The sequence below is a fragment of the Henckelia pumila genome, unplaced genomic scaffold, assembly GCF_033568475.1.
Source record: "Henckelia pumila isolate YLH828 unplaced genomic scaffold, ASM3356847v2 CTG_477:::fragment_1, whole genome shotgun sequence".
In the NCBI taxonomy this organism is placed as follows: Eukaryota; Viridiplantae; Streptophyta; class Magnoliopsida; order Lamiales; family Gesneriaceae; genus Henckelia; species Henckelia pumila.
Window position 1 is genome coordinate 864,197 of NW_027331840.1, and position 17,570 is coordinate 881,766.

Genomic DNA, 17,570 nt, shown 5'->3' on the forward strand with positions numbered 1-17,570 from the left:
TTAATATTTAATGGGTGGAGGATATGATGGAGATTTATTAAAATATTTAAGGATATTTTAGAGACATAAAATATTAAAATAAGATCTTTTTTTTAAAAAAGTGTCTCCCCTTACTTTTTTAAAAACAGCTTATAAGCTGTCAAACAGCTTATTTTAACAGCTTATAAGCTATCAAACAGCTTACAAAACAGATGCGGAGAGCTTTTAAACTCTTAAAAACAGCTTAAACTATTTATTGGTCTCTTCGGATATTTGACTCAATTTTACAAAATATTAGAGTTATATGTTGTGAAAAAGTAAAAATTTACGGTAAAAATTATTTTCAAGAAATATCTTTCATCTCGCAGAATAGTGTGCGTTGTACCACTATGTCTTGGAGTGCCACATTTATAACAAGCACTCTCATATCTTTTTGAGTGATTTTATTTTCACTCATATTTTCATGCTGCCTTTTTGGGTGGTACGTGACGTTCTTTTGAGATTAGTTATTGAAGTAACTATCTCGATTATTTTCATATCCACGGCCGTAACTACGACCGCGATCATTTTTACGTCCACGTTCATGACCACATCCATTTCCTCGACCACGACCAAAATCTTATTTATGCCTTTGATTTTGGTTTTCATTTTTCATTAAGACATTTGCTTCAGGAAATGTTGTTGATCCAGTGGGTCGTGATTGATGATTTCTTATTAACAATTCGTTGTTCTTTTCTAGTGATATTGAGCGCAACGAATTCAAGCTTTGCTAAGTTTGACATGGTGGTACTAAAAAAATAACAATGCATTTTATAAGTTAATTTCCATAAATATGACAATACAAAATAATGGAAGAACGTAAATTACAAGTGCGTATACAAATAGAGAAAAAATATGTGTTGGAAAATCGCTGGTGAGTAAAAGACTCGTGAGCATGATGATCATAGTCGTTATGAAAAATATCCTTATAAATGCCATCATCTCCATCTTCGAAAAAACCGAGGATAAAATATTTTGAGAGAAAGAATGAATTTGGTGTGATTGAAAATGAGTTTGAGTGAACATATTTATAGGGCAAAAACTAGCCGTTTTGTTACCGTTTGTGACCGTTGGGGGTAAAGAAAAATTGAGTATGTGTTGAATAAAAATTCGTGATAATCATGTAATGCATATAATGATAATCATAATTAAATAATTATGTATATCATATCACATTATTATAAGGTCAGTGTCGTAGACAGCCTTTTATATAATGTTGTGAAATTATACCAATATAGTTAGTATAAAGTCAGGTATAGTATATCATATCACATTATTATAAGATCGGTGTCGTAGACAACCTTTTATATAATAACATGAGATTATACAAATATGGTTAGTATATAAATACACAATAATATATATCATATCACGTTATTATAAGGTCAGTGTCATAGACAACCTTTTATATAATAACATGAAATTATATATTAATATAGTTAATATATATATATACATAATAAATATATATCACGTTATTGTTTAAAAACCTTAGAGGCTTTTATACTTGTCGTATCCCTTACCGGGAGTGTGGGATGTCGTCTTAACATCCTCCCAGGATTTATAACAAGTTTTGAAAAAAACTTATTTTTTCATAACATGATATTATATATTAATATATACACAATAAAAATATATAAACAGTAAAATAAAAATTCTTACTTGTTGAATATTTTTGACTTCTTCTTGTATTTTGGAGCGTCGGAAAATATAGAGAACCTTCGAGCGATCGTGCTGATAACGTGTTGTGAAAAAGTAAAAATTTACGGTAAAAAGTAAAAACTCAAAAACTCAAAATTTATCAAATTCTACACTTTATAAAATTTTTCTCTCTTCACAATTGTGTTTTTCTACACAAATGGAGAGACCTATTTATAGATCTCAATTGGAGATTAGTCAAAAATTAATACATCATTAATTACATCATCACACACTAATTTTCAATATTTTACAACTCAATTTTCAACTTTCAACATTCAACAATAAATAATAATATATATTTATATATATTTTCAACATTATAAATCATTATTTTTATGTTATACAACACAATTTATGTGTTGGTCATTTCATTTGTATCGTCCAACAATATAAATCATAAATTCCAATATTCGATATTAAACGCGTGAAAGTTAAACCTTCAACATTCCCGCCCTTACAAATTCGTCCCGCTAACTCTCTCAGGAAAGTAACTTCATTCGGGGAATAAAGACTTGCAGCGAAAAATGAGGAAGAGAACAACGAAAAAAGCGGCGGCGGCGGCGGCAGCGAATGGTCTGTTTACCCCGCTGACTCCGGTGTCTGACACTGCAGCAGATAGGAGCCCTACGCCATCACCGGCGAAGTCTCCGGAGACACTGTTTAACTTCAACCTCAATGGACTGGCAAATATCGCCTCGTCGTCGAAGAAGAAGAGTAACGAGAAACTGATGAAGCCTATCGAACTTTCTCCTCAGAAGTTGCAATCGCTCAAAAACGTGAGCACGATCAGCGATCTGAAAAATATGGCTACCTCGAACCTGGACAGCATCAAGCGGAATCTGGAGATGTCGCATTCTGAGATTTTAAAGGACATCGAGGCATCTCAGTGTCGCCTCCGGAAACGACACAAGGTCTGACTACTCTCGTTCTGATACCTTCCTCGTTCATATTTAGCTTCATGTGTGTTCAATATTGATATTCTCTCATTGTTTCTGATTTCCGTTCTTGTTGGAAGAAGTTCATTTCGAATGTGGTTTTTTTTTGTTTTATGAATGTCATCAAAGTGATTTGTTACAATAGCATTCTCTAGGAATTTCCTTGGTATTGAAATGTATTTCTTACTCTATAGATCTGGAGAGTGAACGGATCATCAAATAAGTTTAGGAAGCTTAGCTTGTAGTTGTAGGAGTCAACATTTGCCAACATATTGCATCTCATCATTGCATTATGCTTTGCCTGCTTCACTAGTAGTAATAGTTTCCTTGTCCACTAGCGTTTGGACTGTGCAGCAGTAATTGTGGAGAACAGAAATTCAATAAGCAGCGAAATTAATGGGATGGTATAATTTTTCTGTAACATTGCATTGTATTGCAAGAAACAACACATTTCCGAAATTTGCAAATTATGGCCTTCGAAAAATTGTATTCAACTATGAATCATGAGGATTTGTACACCTATGCACGAGCAGTTTGTTGATCTTTAGAGCAGAATGATATTGATTAAATGTATTCAGTCATGGTAACCACCTGAAGTAAGATATCATAAGGTGGTCCAAATCCATGTACTTGATTTTATTTGATTTGAAGATTCAATAAGCAAGCTAGATCCACTTTTCTATATTATCTATTTCCAGATCTTGGACTCTTTATGTACTTGATTTTAATTGATGATTCAATTATGAAATAAGCTAGATCCATTTTTCTATATTCATCACAAGGGCAATTTCAGTAAGTATTGTCGTTAGATGATTATATGTTATTCCTGAATTGTGTCTTTTTACCTTCAATCTTTTCACCGTCTTAGCAGATGCAGACCCAAGCATGTCAGCAAGTGATGGATGAAGCAGAGAAGGAGTATAAGAAGATTTCTGAGCGAATCAAAGATGGTCAAGAAGCAATGATGGTGAGCAAGCGATTAGTTTTAAGATAGCTGATTCGACATCAAGTCCTTCCCTGCAGTTGTAGTATCACGCTCTTCTCTGATGTTGTATTCTTTCAGGCTTCATATGCAGAGTTTATAGCGGAAGCACAAGCCACATCATCTCGTCGTAAGCTTATTCTATTTGATAAGCATTCATGACTAGTTACCATTGTCTTCTATTTCACTACAATTGCAACAAGATGTTTTCTCCTCTATTGTGTTTTTTTTTTCTATTCGTTCTCTTCTCTATCAAAGCGTTCAGTTGTGTGATACCTTAAATTTTATTAGCAAGTCAGACATTAAGAAGTTATTAACAAATAATACATTTTAGATCACCCACCCCTTTACACAGCTTGCATTAACACTCTGACCTGGCTAATTTGTACAAAAACTTGTTACATAAATTTACGCACAGAGTATCTTGCTAGAATCATTAATGATGACCTGCAATACAGCACATATATTCCTGCAGCCTGGCGAGCTACTAGTTCCTTTTACCTATAATTTGTTTTAAATTTCAGTTTGCGAAACATCAATCCCTGTGCTTCAACAAACTTATGAGAAAGGCATAGCTGCACTTAGGAGCCGATATGGAATCTCGTCGTTCATGGTTTGACAAGTGGAGTTCTTAGGTAATGATCTTTCCTTTGTCATCTATATCTTATTATTGTTGGAGTTATTGTGCTTCTATTCAAATTTATCTGTACTTTTTTCAGATTAGAACTCTGTCTTTTGTTTTCATACTCGAGTGATGCTTGAATGAATCTATGAATTTAAGACAGGATTTTGCATCCCTGAACTTAGAAGACCTAAAATTCCTATCTTCGTTTATGGTGATCACGTAAAGTAAAAGTTAATGGGTGGAGTTAAAAATCCAAACGATAACAGGTTTTTGAATCCCCTTGGAAGACAAAAAATTCCTATTTACGGCGATCACATAAGTAAAGCTCATGGGTGGAACTAAAAATTCAAATGATATTTGTTTTGTAAGTTGTTTCCATATGAAATGTCCATCAGACCACATTCCACTTTTGCAAAATGTCTTTGTTTGCCACAGCGATATTTTCCGTACTTTGCATGACTAGGATTCATAAACACAATGGAGGAGGAAGGATAAACAATAATGATCTAGCAGGGGCAAGTAAGAACAATTATTCTTTCAAATAAAACAAAGATAAATTTGATATGATTTTTCTTGTTGTAAGAATGGAATAGTTTGTCATCTATCACCAAAATTACAAGGGAGTAGATTTATATTAAGTTCCTTGATCCTTTCCTAAGCTTCTTTTGACAGGATTTAAATGCATGCAAAATCGTATCAAGAAGGCGTAGGAAATGGCAATCTGGATTCTGGAGTCTTGGGTAGCAGCAATCTTACCAGATTTTGTCTATAAAACTTTCTCTATCTTTTTTGTTGAGTCCGTTGCAATTTGTGATGGTTATTGGTTAATAACCTGATACTAATAGGAGCAGACGAGCAGTGATATTTTACAGTAGATAATCAAATAATGGCAGAAACGATATAGAGATTAACTTCCATTCCATGTATCTACGGATTAGATTCAGCTAAATTTGACCCAAGACCGGAAGCTTAGAGCATCTATCCATGATTCAGAATAAAGTTAAATTCTTTATCTTTAACGCATTGGGTTTGTGTATAACCTGTGTAGTTGATTACGTCCAAAAAAAAAAAAAAAACGTGTGTAGTGATTTTGTGTAGTGATTTTGTTTGTTTGTTTCTTCTTTTTTTTTTAAACATATTCGTGGAACTCGAAACCAATATCTAAAGTTGTCTCATGTTGATTAAGAATTTAAATTTAAGACGTACCTTAATTTAGGCTTTTAATTTAGTGGATACCGTTGAAAGACGAGTGCTTTCCGATGAGATATTGTCATCCAAAGGGAATATCATTCGTCAGTTGCAAATTAACCGTAAAGTTTTATAGAGTACAGGAAAGTTAGATACAGATTAAGTGAAGGGCATAATGGTAAATATGTTTGCCTTCTTTGAACCAGATAAGCTCCAGTTCACAATATTTGTGGACACCATATTCACCAACGAATTCCTGTAATGGGAACCTATTCATATTCCAGAGCACCAACCTTACCATTGGCATTCGCACCTCCATTGACCACAACCAAACAAGGAATCCCATTCCCAATTCTTTGTCCAGTCCCATCCAAAAACCAATCCCAATTCACACACTTAAATCCTGTTTTAGCCACTCTAAACTCTCCTAGAGGCTTTGGCCCCAAAAAAACAACCAAGAAATCCAAGAAACCTAAGAAAAATGATGAAAGTGATGATGATGACGAGGAGGAAGAAGATGAAGAAGTGGATGACAGAGAAGAAGGCGTTATCCCTGAGATAGTGACAAACAGAATGATGAGCAGGATGGGATTATCAGTGGGAATCCCTCTTTTCATTGGATTACTGTTCTTCCCATTCTTTTACTATCTCAAGGCGGGATTAAAAATCGATGTTCCAACCTGGATACCCTTCATCGTGTCGTTTATCTTCTTTGGGACGGCTCTTTTGGGGGTTAGTTATGGAATTGTGTCTTCTAGCTGGGATCCAATGAGGGAAGGCTCACTTTTGGGTTGGAATGAGGCTAAGAAGAATTGGCCTGTCTTCTGGCAGTCCATCTGGGGTGGATCAAAAGAGAAGTAGGATGCGTATCCTATACCCTTTAATTATAGTGGTTGAAGATCTAAAGTTAGTGTCTCTAATTTTGTTTATTAGATTTCTGGGTTTTGTGTCCATTGTGATATTTTCAAGTGTTCCCTATGTTTTTCCTCCATTTTATGAGATTCATGTGAAATGCGAAAGTCGGAGATGTTCATGACATTGAAAATGGTAGCTAGATTTATACGTAAATATTAAATGGATCACGAAAACCTTCGCGAATTTGGATTCTGGACTAAATCTGACTCGAGAGTGCATCGAGTGGATGCAGCTGATGTAGGAAAACCAGCGGGATTCATGTGTGAATCCCAAAACCTTTTATATTTGATCATTCTTCCAAATTATTATATCTGAATTTTTATTTAATTTAATTAATGGTCTGTTTATAGTAGGGTGTCTGCAGCTATTATACATAATTGGATACTAGTTTTCGATGTGCGCACATTCGCGTGTGTCAAGACAAATTTATTTTTTTAAGTTCTTGATAAAAAAAAATAGAATGAAATTTAAAATTTTCTAATAAGCGTTTTAAATTTTTTTTGTTAAATAAATTATAATTAAATTAAAAAATTATCATTTTTTGAAAGTCTTATAGATTTTTTTTTTCCATAAATATGTATTTTGAGAGCATTGCTCTTGCAATTTGAAATAACTTTGGATTTTTTTTTTTTTTTTGCAATTGGATTGGATAATTTTATGGGTTTGTTGTATAATTTAAAGTTTTACATACCAAGAGGTCATTATGTATATAAATATATATACAAATATATACATATATAGGTTATATTTGAAGTTCTTTTTGAACCTCTACACATATTTCATGGTATGTGCCATGTGAAAATAGATTCGTAATAGTATCTTATTATATTAAAGGTTGTCGAACTATGGTACTCGTGCCAGTTTTGTGACTTTGTCCAATATTTTTGCGTCTTAAACGTCGTACAAGGGCTTGTACTATGCAACCCTGGTTTAAGTGGTAGTTCAGATGTGGAACTAATGAGAATGGGCTTTTTTCTGTTCAAGTTACATTTGAAGCCCACTTAGTTTTGGTTTCCATTAAAATGGGCTGATTATTAATTCTTGCTTATGAAAGGCATATAAATGAAAAGGAATAATTTGATCAGAATTTAGACTTTAGAGCACTCGGTCCTGATAATTATTTAAAACAAAGTGCAATTTTCAAAGCAAGAAAGATTGGCTGTTTATTAATTCAAATACCAACATTAATCTAATTGATTGTTTAATTGATCTAAATGGGTGGGTTTATTAGAGTCATCTAATCTATTCTATTTGTAGAAAAATGATCCAATAATTTTTTTACCTCGCATAATTATTGCTTGCGAGGTATATCAATATTGTTTTTTTTTTCTAGTACTCTAATTATTCACCTCGAACAGGATCAAATTGCATTCTATCATTCTATGTATTTTTGCCAGAAAAAATTGAATGAATTAAAGCTTCCCTTTTATTTTTATCAATCCTTCTCTTCTTTTAACAATCCTTGGAAGAGAAGTTTTGAACTACTGAAAAGGAGATCACGTACAATTCACATAATACAATAAGTAAATCAAAGTATAAAAATTAGGGAATAGGGAAAAGAATTTGGGAGTGATGAGATCTACCACGAAGTCCCCGTACTTTACAGATTGATTAAATGGTTTCTTTTATTCGCATTTCTCGCAACAAAAGAACATTCTAAACGTTAAAGTTAAATCTAATCTTGTTCTTGACAATTTGCTTTTCATGTTTTTGATGCCACGCGGCAGTTTCTCATTGGTTGAACGCCTGTAAACACGTAGAGCATGAATTTGGAATTGAGTGTGGTTTAAATTTAATTAATTAATTAATAATTGGTGGAATTTGTGTTTGCTTAATAGAGGGGTTAGTCCCCCTCAAAGTAAAGCAAAAAGTGCCAACCAAAGTATAATATTGTTCTTGTTTGTTGCCCACATCCCTTCAAAATCATTAATAATGGATTTTTGCATATACATTAGTTTTAGTTGATTTTGTATTATATACATCAGTTTAAGTTTGATTAATAAAATACAAGTTTCGCTGGTATTATATACATCAATGTACCTCGATATTCGTTGAATCTATATTATATATTTTAGTTGAATCTATATTGTTCTTGTTTGTTGCCAATTTTGATCTCTTTCATATGACTATTTTCGTGCTACGCTCACAGCCTATTCATTCATCCAATTTTCTGTATGTTCAACATCTTTTTATTCTAGAAAACTTGTGTATACAGGTTTGTCTGTACTTGTTTACACAGATTAGGAAACAATCGGGAAATCAAATTTACACACACATTTCTTATTTTATCTTTATTTGATTTATTTAAAAAATTGTTGCATAATTTCCAAGATTTGGTTAATTTGAATATATTAGTAAAACCTAAAAAAAATGTAGAAATTAAAATATAAATTTGAGACCATTGAAAAATAAAAAGAAAATGTTATATGTAAATGGAGGGTTACACGTTGGGTTACACACTACACATTAAATTACAAAAGTATCCCTCCACTTTATTTGAAAATTTTTTTTCCAAAATACATTTATGTAATTTCAAGTGCAACGTGTAACCCTCCGTGTACATGTAGCATCACCCAAAATTAAAATAACCGGTTGAAAAATTCTTTGGTGGAATTTATAAACCTAGCCCCTTGACCTTTCTTCGACGCATGATTTTTTCTTATCATGAAATGTCCACAAATCATAATATATACCATATGTTGGTAATTTTATTGAATAGGAAAGAACTGAAGCAGTGGCGACAACAGACAAGATGGATCAGGTAAAATATATATCTCTGCACAAGGAATTTGATAGGTCATGCGTGCATGCATGCGACTCTCTATTGTTTGTACCCGTACGTACAACATCGACGCAATTCTGTTGTCCATTAGGTCAGACAAAACACACGTAACAGTCGATGCCCTAATTCAGAATCTTTCCAATATTTTTGCAGTGATTCAATTCCAATTTGGATTTTCCTTTGTGCCAATACTAGCTACTTAATTAATTAGATCTCTACACTATATATATCAAAATGAGACAATATTATGCCGTTGTTCCCTCGGTTCTTTTCCTGCCTCATGATCATGTAAGAGTTTCTGGATTCTTGAAACATCATAAAGTCATGATTATGCATGCGAATATGAAAAATTCGCATATATCTAATGTGTTTACAATATGTATAGGATTTTTCAATTTACTTTTTTCACAAAAAGTCATCCATGGACCATGGTGGAGTTACATATATTCTTACTTCTTAGAGGATTTCAATTTCCATTTTACAAGCGGCAGATGAGTGGACAATTTATTGAAAGATGAAAAAAAAAGATATTTATTTAATTGGGGACTTACCAAGGTATCTTTAATGTGGTAGTAAAGACACTGATTAACTTAGATGTTAAAGCTGATTCGCAATATGACAAAAAGATTAAAAAGAAGAAGAAGAAGATCTTGGTTGGATAAATCCAAGATTCGAATTTCTATCATTCATTATTTTTGTAACTTTGAGTAACGTTAAATTCAAATATTTATGGGTTTCGAGTATACATTATTATATTTAATTCATCAGATTCATAATTAATGAAGATTGATTTTTATTGAATTTTTTGGAGGCCGAGTTTTTTTCCCCCCCCAAACATTTTCAGTATGCATATAGAGTATTTATTCGTAGGTTTTAATATAAATTGGGGGAAAAAAACACATTTTCTTTGTTTGGTCGTCACCTTTCTTCTACTTCAAACTGAAAGTTTTAAGAGTGATATCTAGAAATCATTTCCTTAAAAAGGTATTGGATCTCGGAGGGTATTTCTAGAATTTCACTTGGCACTAATTTATTTATGACAAAACTTGGCAACAAATTTAATTCATCCATAGTGATAGATTTAACTTTTTTCAGCACTATGTTCAATTTAACATAACTATTCAACATCAAATCATCATACAACTTGCCATGTTCAATTGACCCGGTCCTTTCTATCTCACGAGACATTATTTCCTATACCCACATTTTCTATATCAAATCAAATTAGATTTATTAATGTAAACTGAAAATTGAATATTAATTAACCTAACTAGTCGACATGGATCAAGAATCACCATCTTAATTAAACCAATAGATGTGCGACACGTGTAACACACCATCATATTATCCCTGAAAAAATTGCAATTAATTAAATTGACCCCTTACTAAACAATCAGATAAAAATATATATATATATATATTTCAGGGTACAATCCCAACAAAACAATGCACAAATTCAGAGTTATTGTTTCCTTCTTTTTTTGTTGATCCTTTTTGTTTTCTTGTAATTCTATTTTCCGTTAGTGTGGTGTCCACTCACTATAAATATCACCCACAACACAACCTGGAACCTCCATTTGCCTGTCTCCATAGCCCATTTTTGTTCTCATTCGTGCACCCAAATTTTAACATGTATGCAATATACATGTAGGTGAAATAATCTTGTCGCAAACAATCAGAACTAAGGGCGGCGCCGCCGGTTTGTATCGCCGGAGAATATTTTCCTGCCAAAGATTCTATTGAGCTGCATGCAGATGGAGACTTATTCATCTTCATTGCTCATTTAAAGATTTCTTTAAACTCGATCCAATCATTTATGGCTATATATATATCTACCAGCTAGCTGTTTTTTAATTTCTTAATTAGTTTGAATTTTCTTTCTTTCTTGCTTTCCTTACTTCTTTCTGTTGCCATTGCGAGAAAGTTCCCAAGAATCTTTCAAGGGTTAGAGCCAAAGATTCAAATTTTCGAGGTAAAGTTTTTGGTTTAATTGGTTATTCGAGGATATTGAATTTTTGCATATAATTTGTTTGGTTAAAATTTATTTATCATATGTCGTAATTAATTTTTTCTCAACGTTCCTCAACTAAGATAATTTGTTTTTTTTCTTGATTTTCCTTGTATCTTTTTTTTTTTTCGCTTGTGTTAAGGTTGTGAGAAAATTAGAGATGGTTTTTTTTTAAAAAAAATAATTATATTTGTAGGATTGAGGATGGAAACGTCACTTATGGCATGCTCTCTATGAACAAATATAAGATTTTTCAAATCAGTTGTTATTATATATATATATATATATATATATATATATATATATACTTTAAAAAATTCATGTAAAAATTAAAATTATAATAAATACCCATAAATCATGATATATAACATGCACATCCAGATGTCCAAATGGCCCACAAACGTGGACTGGACAAGGATCATTATTTTGTCTAAATTCATACACCAGCTAGCTATATATGCTTCCAAAACTTGCTAATAATATTTCAAATAAAATTAGCAGGAACTCGTCGACCTGAATATTAATTACTCGATCGGCTCAAAATTAATTATGTTTGGTACTATTTTAAAAAAGGGAAAAACTTGAACGTACATGAGCAAGAACTTCCCAAAGATTGGAGCTAGCAACCAAATCTAGATCAATTAATTATGCATCGAATCTACAGATATATGATCAAATACTATTAATTTGATGCATTAATTTGAAATAATTTTTTGGAATTGCAGGGAGTAGAAAGAAAAAAAAGTGAGTAAATAGTAGAAGGGGGAATAAAAGAAAAGATGTTGACGTGTATTACTTGCTCGAAGCAAAAAATGGAAGATGGGGGAGAGGATACCCCGCGTGGGACTCCAAATCCTAAAGACACCCTCAAAAGCCTCACTACCCAGGTTAGTTCAACTCCTATATCTCTCTCTCTCTCTTTTCTATTTTGACATTTTATTTATTGTAGATCAAATTAATTAGGACGTTGCGGAAATTATATGAATGTGTGATAAAAAAAAAAATATCGATTGATATAAGAAATTAATTTATGTAGTGTAAATAATGGTTCAACTATCCATGCACAATATTATAAAAAAAAAATTAATCATAATTGTACTAGCTAGAGGCTGCAGCTTTGCTTGCTAATTTTATCAAAATACTACACGGCCTTCTTCCTTTTTCTTTGAATTCTTGTTTTTCTTATTAATTAAAGTATATATTCTCAATCCAGCAGTACTATTAATTGTTGCTTTTCCCACATCCAATGATGGGTCCAATCTTTGCAAGCTTTTATTGTGGCGCACATATCCATATTTAACATTGTAGCTTGGATTTGGGGATTGGGAAGTGGCCAAGTTGTGTGGGAAGAGTCGATGCTACCCCACTCGGGTAGTGCCGGATGGGGTAGCAACGGCCCAGATCTTGTTGCAGGTCAAATCATTTGATCTGCAAACAAGATTCGCGTCGTTGATATTCTGATGCCAGCATCGACTCTTTTAGTTGTGTGGTTCTTGGTTTTGGATGACAAAGACATATTTTTTATTATATATTAAATATTATAGTGGTGATTCATTAAATAGTGATTTTGGGTTTTATATCACAAAATCATGAAATATGGAACCTAATAATCACTCAGGCAACGTAACGTGTGTATATTGCTAGGGAGCCTTTTTTCATATATAAATATAATAATTGAGGCAGCATCACTTCGAAACGGGGGAACATTGTCACGCTCACTCCTCGGATCATGTATCCAAATCTTGGTCCCAATATGTCTGGTCCCAACCCTCCTTCTTTGGCTTTTAAAAACATGTTATTCGATTGTAGTATGGACTAGATATTCTTGCATAATAATAAATAATGAGGATTTATCGGTATTTGTTTGTTTTCAAATTAAATGTTCGTATAAACACTTTCAGTATAGAATAAACAATGTCTATTATTCAAGTTCTTTTTTTTTTTTTTCCCCGATAAATCGGTTTTAAAGTAACAGGGAAATCTGGAAGCCTAGTCTAATTAGTATAGGTAATTGAATTATTTTGGTTCTTTTGGATGTTATGGTGATGGAATTTTCGCATGAAGTATATATCCATAATTGTTGGAACGAAAATTTGAAGAATTTGGTTTTGTGTGTAGTTTCCCATTCACATATATTTGGCCTAAGAATTCTAGCACAATTTCTTAACACCAGATCAAGGATATTGCATTGAAGGTTTCGGGAGCATACAAATGCATGCCCGGCCAGACAGATGACAACTTCAAGAAGCGAAGACCTTACCCCGATTTCGATACAATTTCAGAGGGGGTTCCATACCCTTTTGTGCAACCAGGAAGCTCAAGTTATGCTCCATCTTGGGATTTTCTGAGAGTCGGAAATCGTCCGGCTCGGCCCGACACAAGCTTTTCTGGTGGACTAGATCAATCTTTCTCATCTCAATCCAGAGAAATGGTGCTAGACAAGGAAGATGAATCAAAGGAATGGATGGCACAAGTGGAGCCTGGAGTTCAGATTACTTTTGTGTCTCTTCCTCGAGGCGGCAACGATCTTAAAAGGATCCGATTCAGGTATAGTGCTTACACCTGCTCACAACATTTATGTCTATAATGAATTTTCAAGAAATCATATAGTTTTATTTTATAAACTTTGTAATCTGAAGCCGGGAGATGTTTAACAAATGGGAAGCACAGAGATGGTGGGCCGAAAATTACGATCGAATAATGGAGCTTTACAATGTCCAGAAATTCAATCAGCAAGCTCCCAATACTCCAGGGAGATCAGAAGATGGAGTAAGTCACACTAACATTCTCTTGCTTTGTGCTCTTCTCTAGTCTTTGTATCAGAATTGCTGCTGTTGGTTTTCCAAGAAATTCCCCTTTTTTTGAAGCTAAATGCTTATATGTTCACAACTTCCTGTTACTGCAGAGAGACTCAACGTATTCGAGGCTTGGATCAGCCATGGAAAGCCCTCGAATGACTCCATCTGCAAACAAAGAATGGACTCCGCGGTACAATCTCCAAGGTGGAAACCAGCAGTACAACCACGGATCCAGCGCTTACCACAACGCTGGCACGAAGAGTGAGACTTTAGAAGCATCAAGAATGACCACTTCATCTCGAGATGAGGCCTCGATATCTGTTAGCAATGCAAGTGACATCGAGTCCGAGTGGATTGAAGAAGATGAGCCAGGTGTTTATATCACCATCAGACAATTTCCTGATGGAACCAGAGAACTTCGACGAGTCAGATTCAGGTAACCAAACTCAGACCTTGTGAAAGTTTCCCAAAAATATTGATTCTTAGTTTTATATATAGACTGTCTAAACAATACGTTTGAATGTAAAACACCTTTTGTAGTCGCGAGAAATTCGGAGAGGCGAATGCAAAGCTTTGGTGGGAATCTAACCGGGATAGAATACAATCTCAATATCATTGCTAGCACATCAGTGGCATCAAAGACGGAACGCTGGTAACCCAAGGGGCCGAATTAACCACCATCGTTTTGTGGTTAGAAAAAACTACTACAATGTTAGTTTGACTTAGAAATGTTGTCTTATAAAGAGAGTTACATTCAATCGGATTTTTCATCGAGTTGCTGCTTTGTTTTCGGTGATTTTATCACAGTTTAGGCCTTGTTTTTTCCCAAGACTTGGTTCAGGTTTACATGACTAATTGTTTAACAGTTCAATTTCACCTGTCTCATTAGCATGGTTTTCTTAAATGCTACTGATGCAATATTTGATATTTTTATTTAGAACAATTCTTTGGACTATTTGTCTGTAATTTACTTATATTTTCTGTTTTGTTATTGTTATATCATGAATTTTATGTAGTCTGAAGATATGACTCTTGTGTTTTCAATAAATTTTCTAACGCAAAATGATGTGCAATCGTAAGAATTCAGACAAAAACAATGTAGCTTCACTCAAGAAATGAAAACAAACAAAGAACAATATGCAACATTAATGTATTTGTGCAATCTTTTGATTTTGCAACTTATATCTATTTCTAATCTAATATAAAAAGATGAATGTAGGGGTAAAATTTTTATTGTGTATATACATCTTTACCCTTTCATTCTATATAAATGAGATAATAATGAGGGCTAAACAAATAAATTTACAAAAAAAAAGAAGGGAGAAAGTTGGAAAATGCACATGACAATTAATGTATTAATTTCACATATAACTTTCATTTTAATGAACTCTATTTAATTCTATTTCTTTCATTTCAAATCTATTTCTTTCATTTCAGTTCCTTCCTATTATTAAATTGAACAAAATTTCATACATACATTTTATATGTTATTATTATTTTTCATTTCGTCTATTATTTGTAATATTACAATATAAATTTTTTAATAATATATTAATGTTATTCAATAAAATAATAGAATACTTTCACCTTGCAAACAAATGCATACACTAAATTTATATACATTTTGTCCACTTTACTTTCTTCATACTATTAATTGTGTTGAATTTTCATACATTAATTTTATATGTTATTTTATTTATATTTCTACTATAAAAGTATGAATGTAGGGGTAAATAATGAATATTGTCACCTTGCAAACAAATGCATACACTAAATTTATATACATTTTGACAAATTTTCAAAAAATATTTAAAGTAAATATACTCTATTTAATTCAATAACTTTCATTTTAGTTTTATCTTACTATTAATTGTGTCAAATATCTGTCATACATAAAATTTATATGTTCTTCCACTTTACTTCCTTCCTACTATTAGTTGTGTTGAATTTTTATACATTAATTTTATATGTTATTTCATTTTGTCCATGAATTTGCAATATTCTAATATAAATTTTGTAATAATATATTAATATCAATCAAAGAATAGATTATTATCACCAATAAATAGTATGATTGTAACGGTGAAGTTTCTAAAAAATATTTAAAATAAATAAATAAAAATTAACGGATTATATTTAATTTTGTAACTTTCACTTTAGATGTATCCTACTGTTGATTTTGATGTAGGGGTAAAGTTTTTATTATGTATATACATCTTTACCCTTTCATTCTATATCAATGAGATAATAATGAGGGCTAAACAAATAAATTTACAAAAAAAGGAAGGGAGAAAGTTGAAAAATGCACATAACAATTAATGTATTAATTTCACATATAACTTTCATTTTAATGAACTCTATTTAATTCTATTTCTTTCATTTCAATTCCTTCCTATTATTAATTTGAACAAAATTTCATACATACATTTTATATGTTATTATTATTTTTTCATTTAGTCTATTATTTGTAATATTACAATATAAATTTTTTAATAATATATTAATATTATTCAATAAAATAATAGAATATTTTCACCTTGCAAACAAATGTATACACTAAATTTATATACATTTTGTCCACTTTACTTTTTTCATACTATTAATTGTGTTGAATTTTCATACATTAATTTTATTTGTTATTTTATTTATATTTCTACTATAAAAGTATGAATGTAGGGGTAAATAATAGAATATTGTCACCTTGCAAACAAATGCATACATTAAATTTATATACATTTTGACAAATTTTCAAAAAATATTTAAAGTAAATATACTCTATTTAATTCTATAACTTTTATTTTAGTTTTATCTTACTATTAATTGTGCCAAATATCTGTCATACATAAAATTTATATGTTCTTCCACTTTACTTCCTTCCTACTATTAGTTGTGTTGAATTTTTATACATTAATTTTATATGTTATTTTATTTTTTTCATTTTTTCCATGAATTTTCAATATTTTAATATAAATTTTGTAATAATATATTAATATCAATCAAAGAATAGATTATTGTCATCAATAAATAGTATGATTGTAACGGTGAAGTTTCTAAAAAAAAATTAAAATAAATAAACAAAAATTAATGGATTATATTTAATTTTGTAACTTTCACTTTGAATGTATTCTACTGTTAATTTTGTCAAATATTTGTCATACGTAAATTTTATATGTTTTTCTACTTTATTTCTCTTCTACTATTAATAGTGTCAAGTTTTGATACATGCATTTTATATGTTATTATACATCATTTTGTCCATGTATTTTCAATATTTTAATATTAATTTTGTAATAATATATTAATACCAATCAAAGAATAGATTATTGTCACCAATAAATAATAGTGATTGTAACAGCAAATTTTTTTCAAAAAATATTTAAAGTAAATAAACAAAAATTAATGGACTCTATTTAATTCTATAACTTTCAATTTAGATATATCATACTGTTACTGATGTCAAATATCTGTCACACATAAACTTTATATGTTTTTTTTTACTTTATTTCTCTCCTACTATTAATAGTGTCATGTTTTGATACATGCATTTTATATGTAATTATACATCATTTCGTCTATGTATTTGCAATATTACAATATAAATTTTGCAATAATATATTA

The 17,570-nt window shown here is 31.5% G+C and overlaps 3 protein-coding genes across 5 annotated transcripts; all 3 read left to right on the plus strand.

Moving 5' to 3' along the window:
* The first annotated feature begins 2,174 nt into the window (after positions 1-2,174).
* LOC140872788 (uncharacterized) lies at positions 2,175-5,542 on the plus strand. Of its 2 annotated transcripts, XR_012147918.1 has the most exons (6): positions 2,175-2,630; positions 3,526-3,621; positions 3,718-3,766; positions 4,161-4,271; positions 4,725-4,780; positions 4,934-5,542. XR_012147918.1 is itself a non-coding variant. In XM_073275674.1 (5 exons), exons 1-4 carry the CDS (start codon positions 2,244-2,246, stop codon positions 4,253-4,255), a joined length of 627 nt encoding a protein of 208 aa, XP_073131775.1. In that variant the 5' UTR covers positions 2,175-2,243; the 3' UTR covers positions 4,256-4,271; positions 4,934-5,540. The 2 variants fall into 2 exon arrangements, 1 of the variants encoding a protein (XP_073131775.1); XM_073275674.1 differs by lacking the exon at positions 4,725-4,780 and having other exon boundaries at positions 4,934-5,540.
* Positions 5,543-5,584: 42 nt separating this feature from the next.
* Positions 5,585-6,535, plus strand: LOC140872789 (protein PAM68, chloroplastic). Its single transcript, XM_073275675.1, has one exon. The coding sequence runs from the start codon at positions 5,711-5,713 to the stop codon at positions 6,308-6,310; it is 600 nt and encodes a 199-aa protein (XP_073131776.1). The 5' UTR covers positions 5,585-5,710; the 3' UTR covers positions 6,311-6,535.
* Positions 6,536-10,620: 4,085 nt separating this feature from the next.
* LOC140872757 (protein Brevis radix-like 1) lies at positions 10,621-14,865 on the plus strand. Of its 2 annotated transcripts, XM_073275639.1 has the most exons (6): positions 10,621-11,118; positions 11,880-12,041; positions 13,328-13,701; positions 13,794-13,923; positions 14,060-14,388; positions 14,493-14,862. In XM_073275639.1, the coding sequence occupies exons 2-6, from the start codon at positions 11,934-11,936 to the stop codon at positions 14,572-14,574; spliced, it is 1,023 nt and encodes a 340-aa protein (XP_073131740.1). In that variant the 5' UTR covers positions 10,621-11,118; positions 11,880-11,933; the 3' UTR covers positions 14,575-14,862. The 2 variants fall into 2 exon arrangements, with proteins under 2 accessions (XP_073131740.1, XP_073131741.1); XM_073275640.1 differs by lacking the exons at positions 10,621-11,118; positions 11,880-12,041 and adding an exon at positions 13,098-13,161 and having other exon boundaries at positions 14,493-14,865.
* Positions 14,866-17,570: the final 2,705 nt, after the last annotated feature.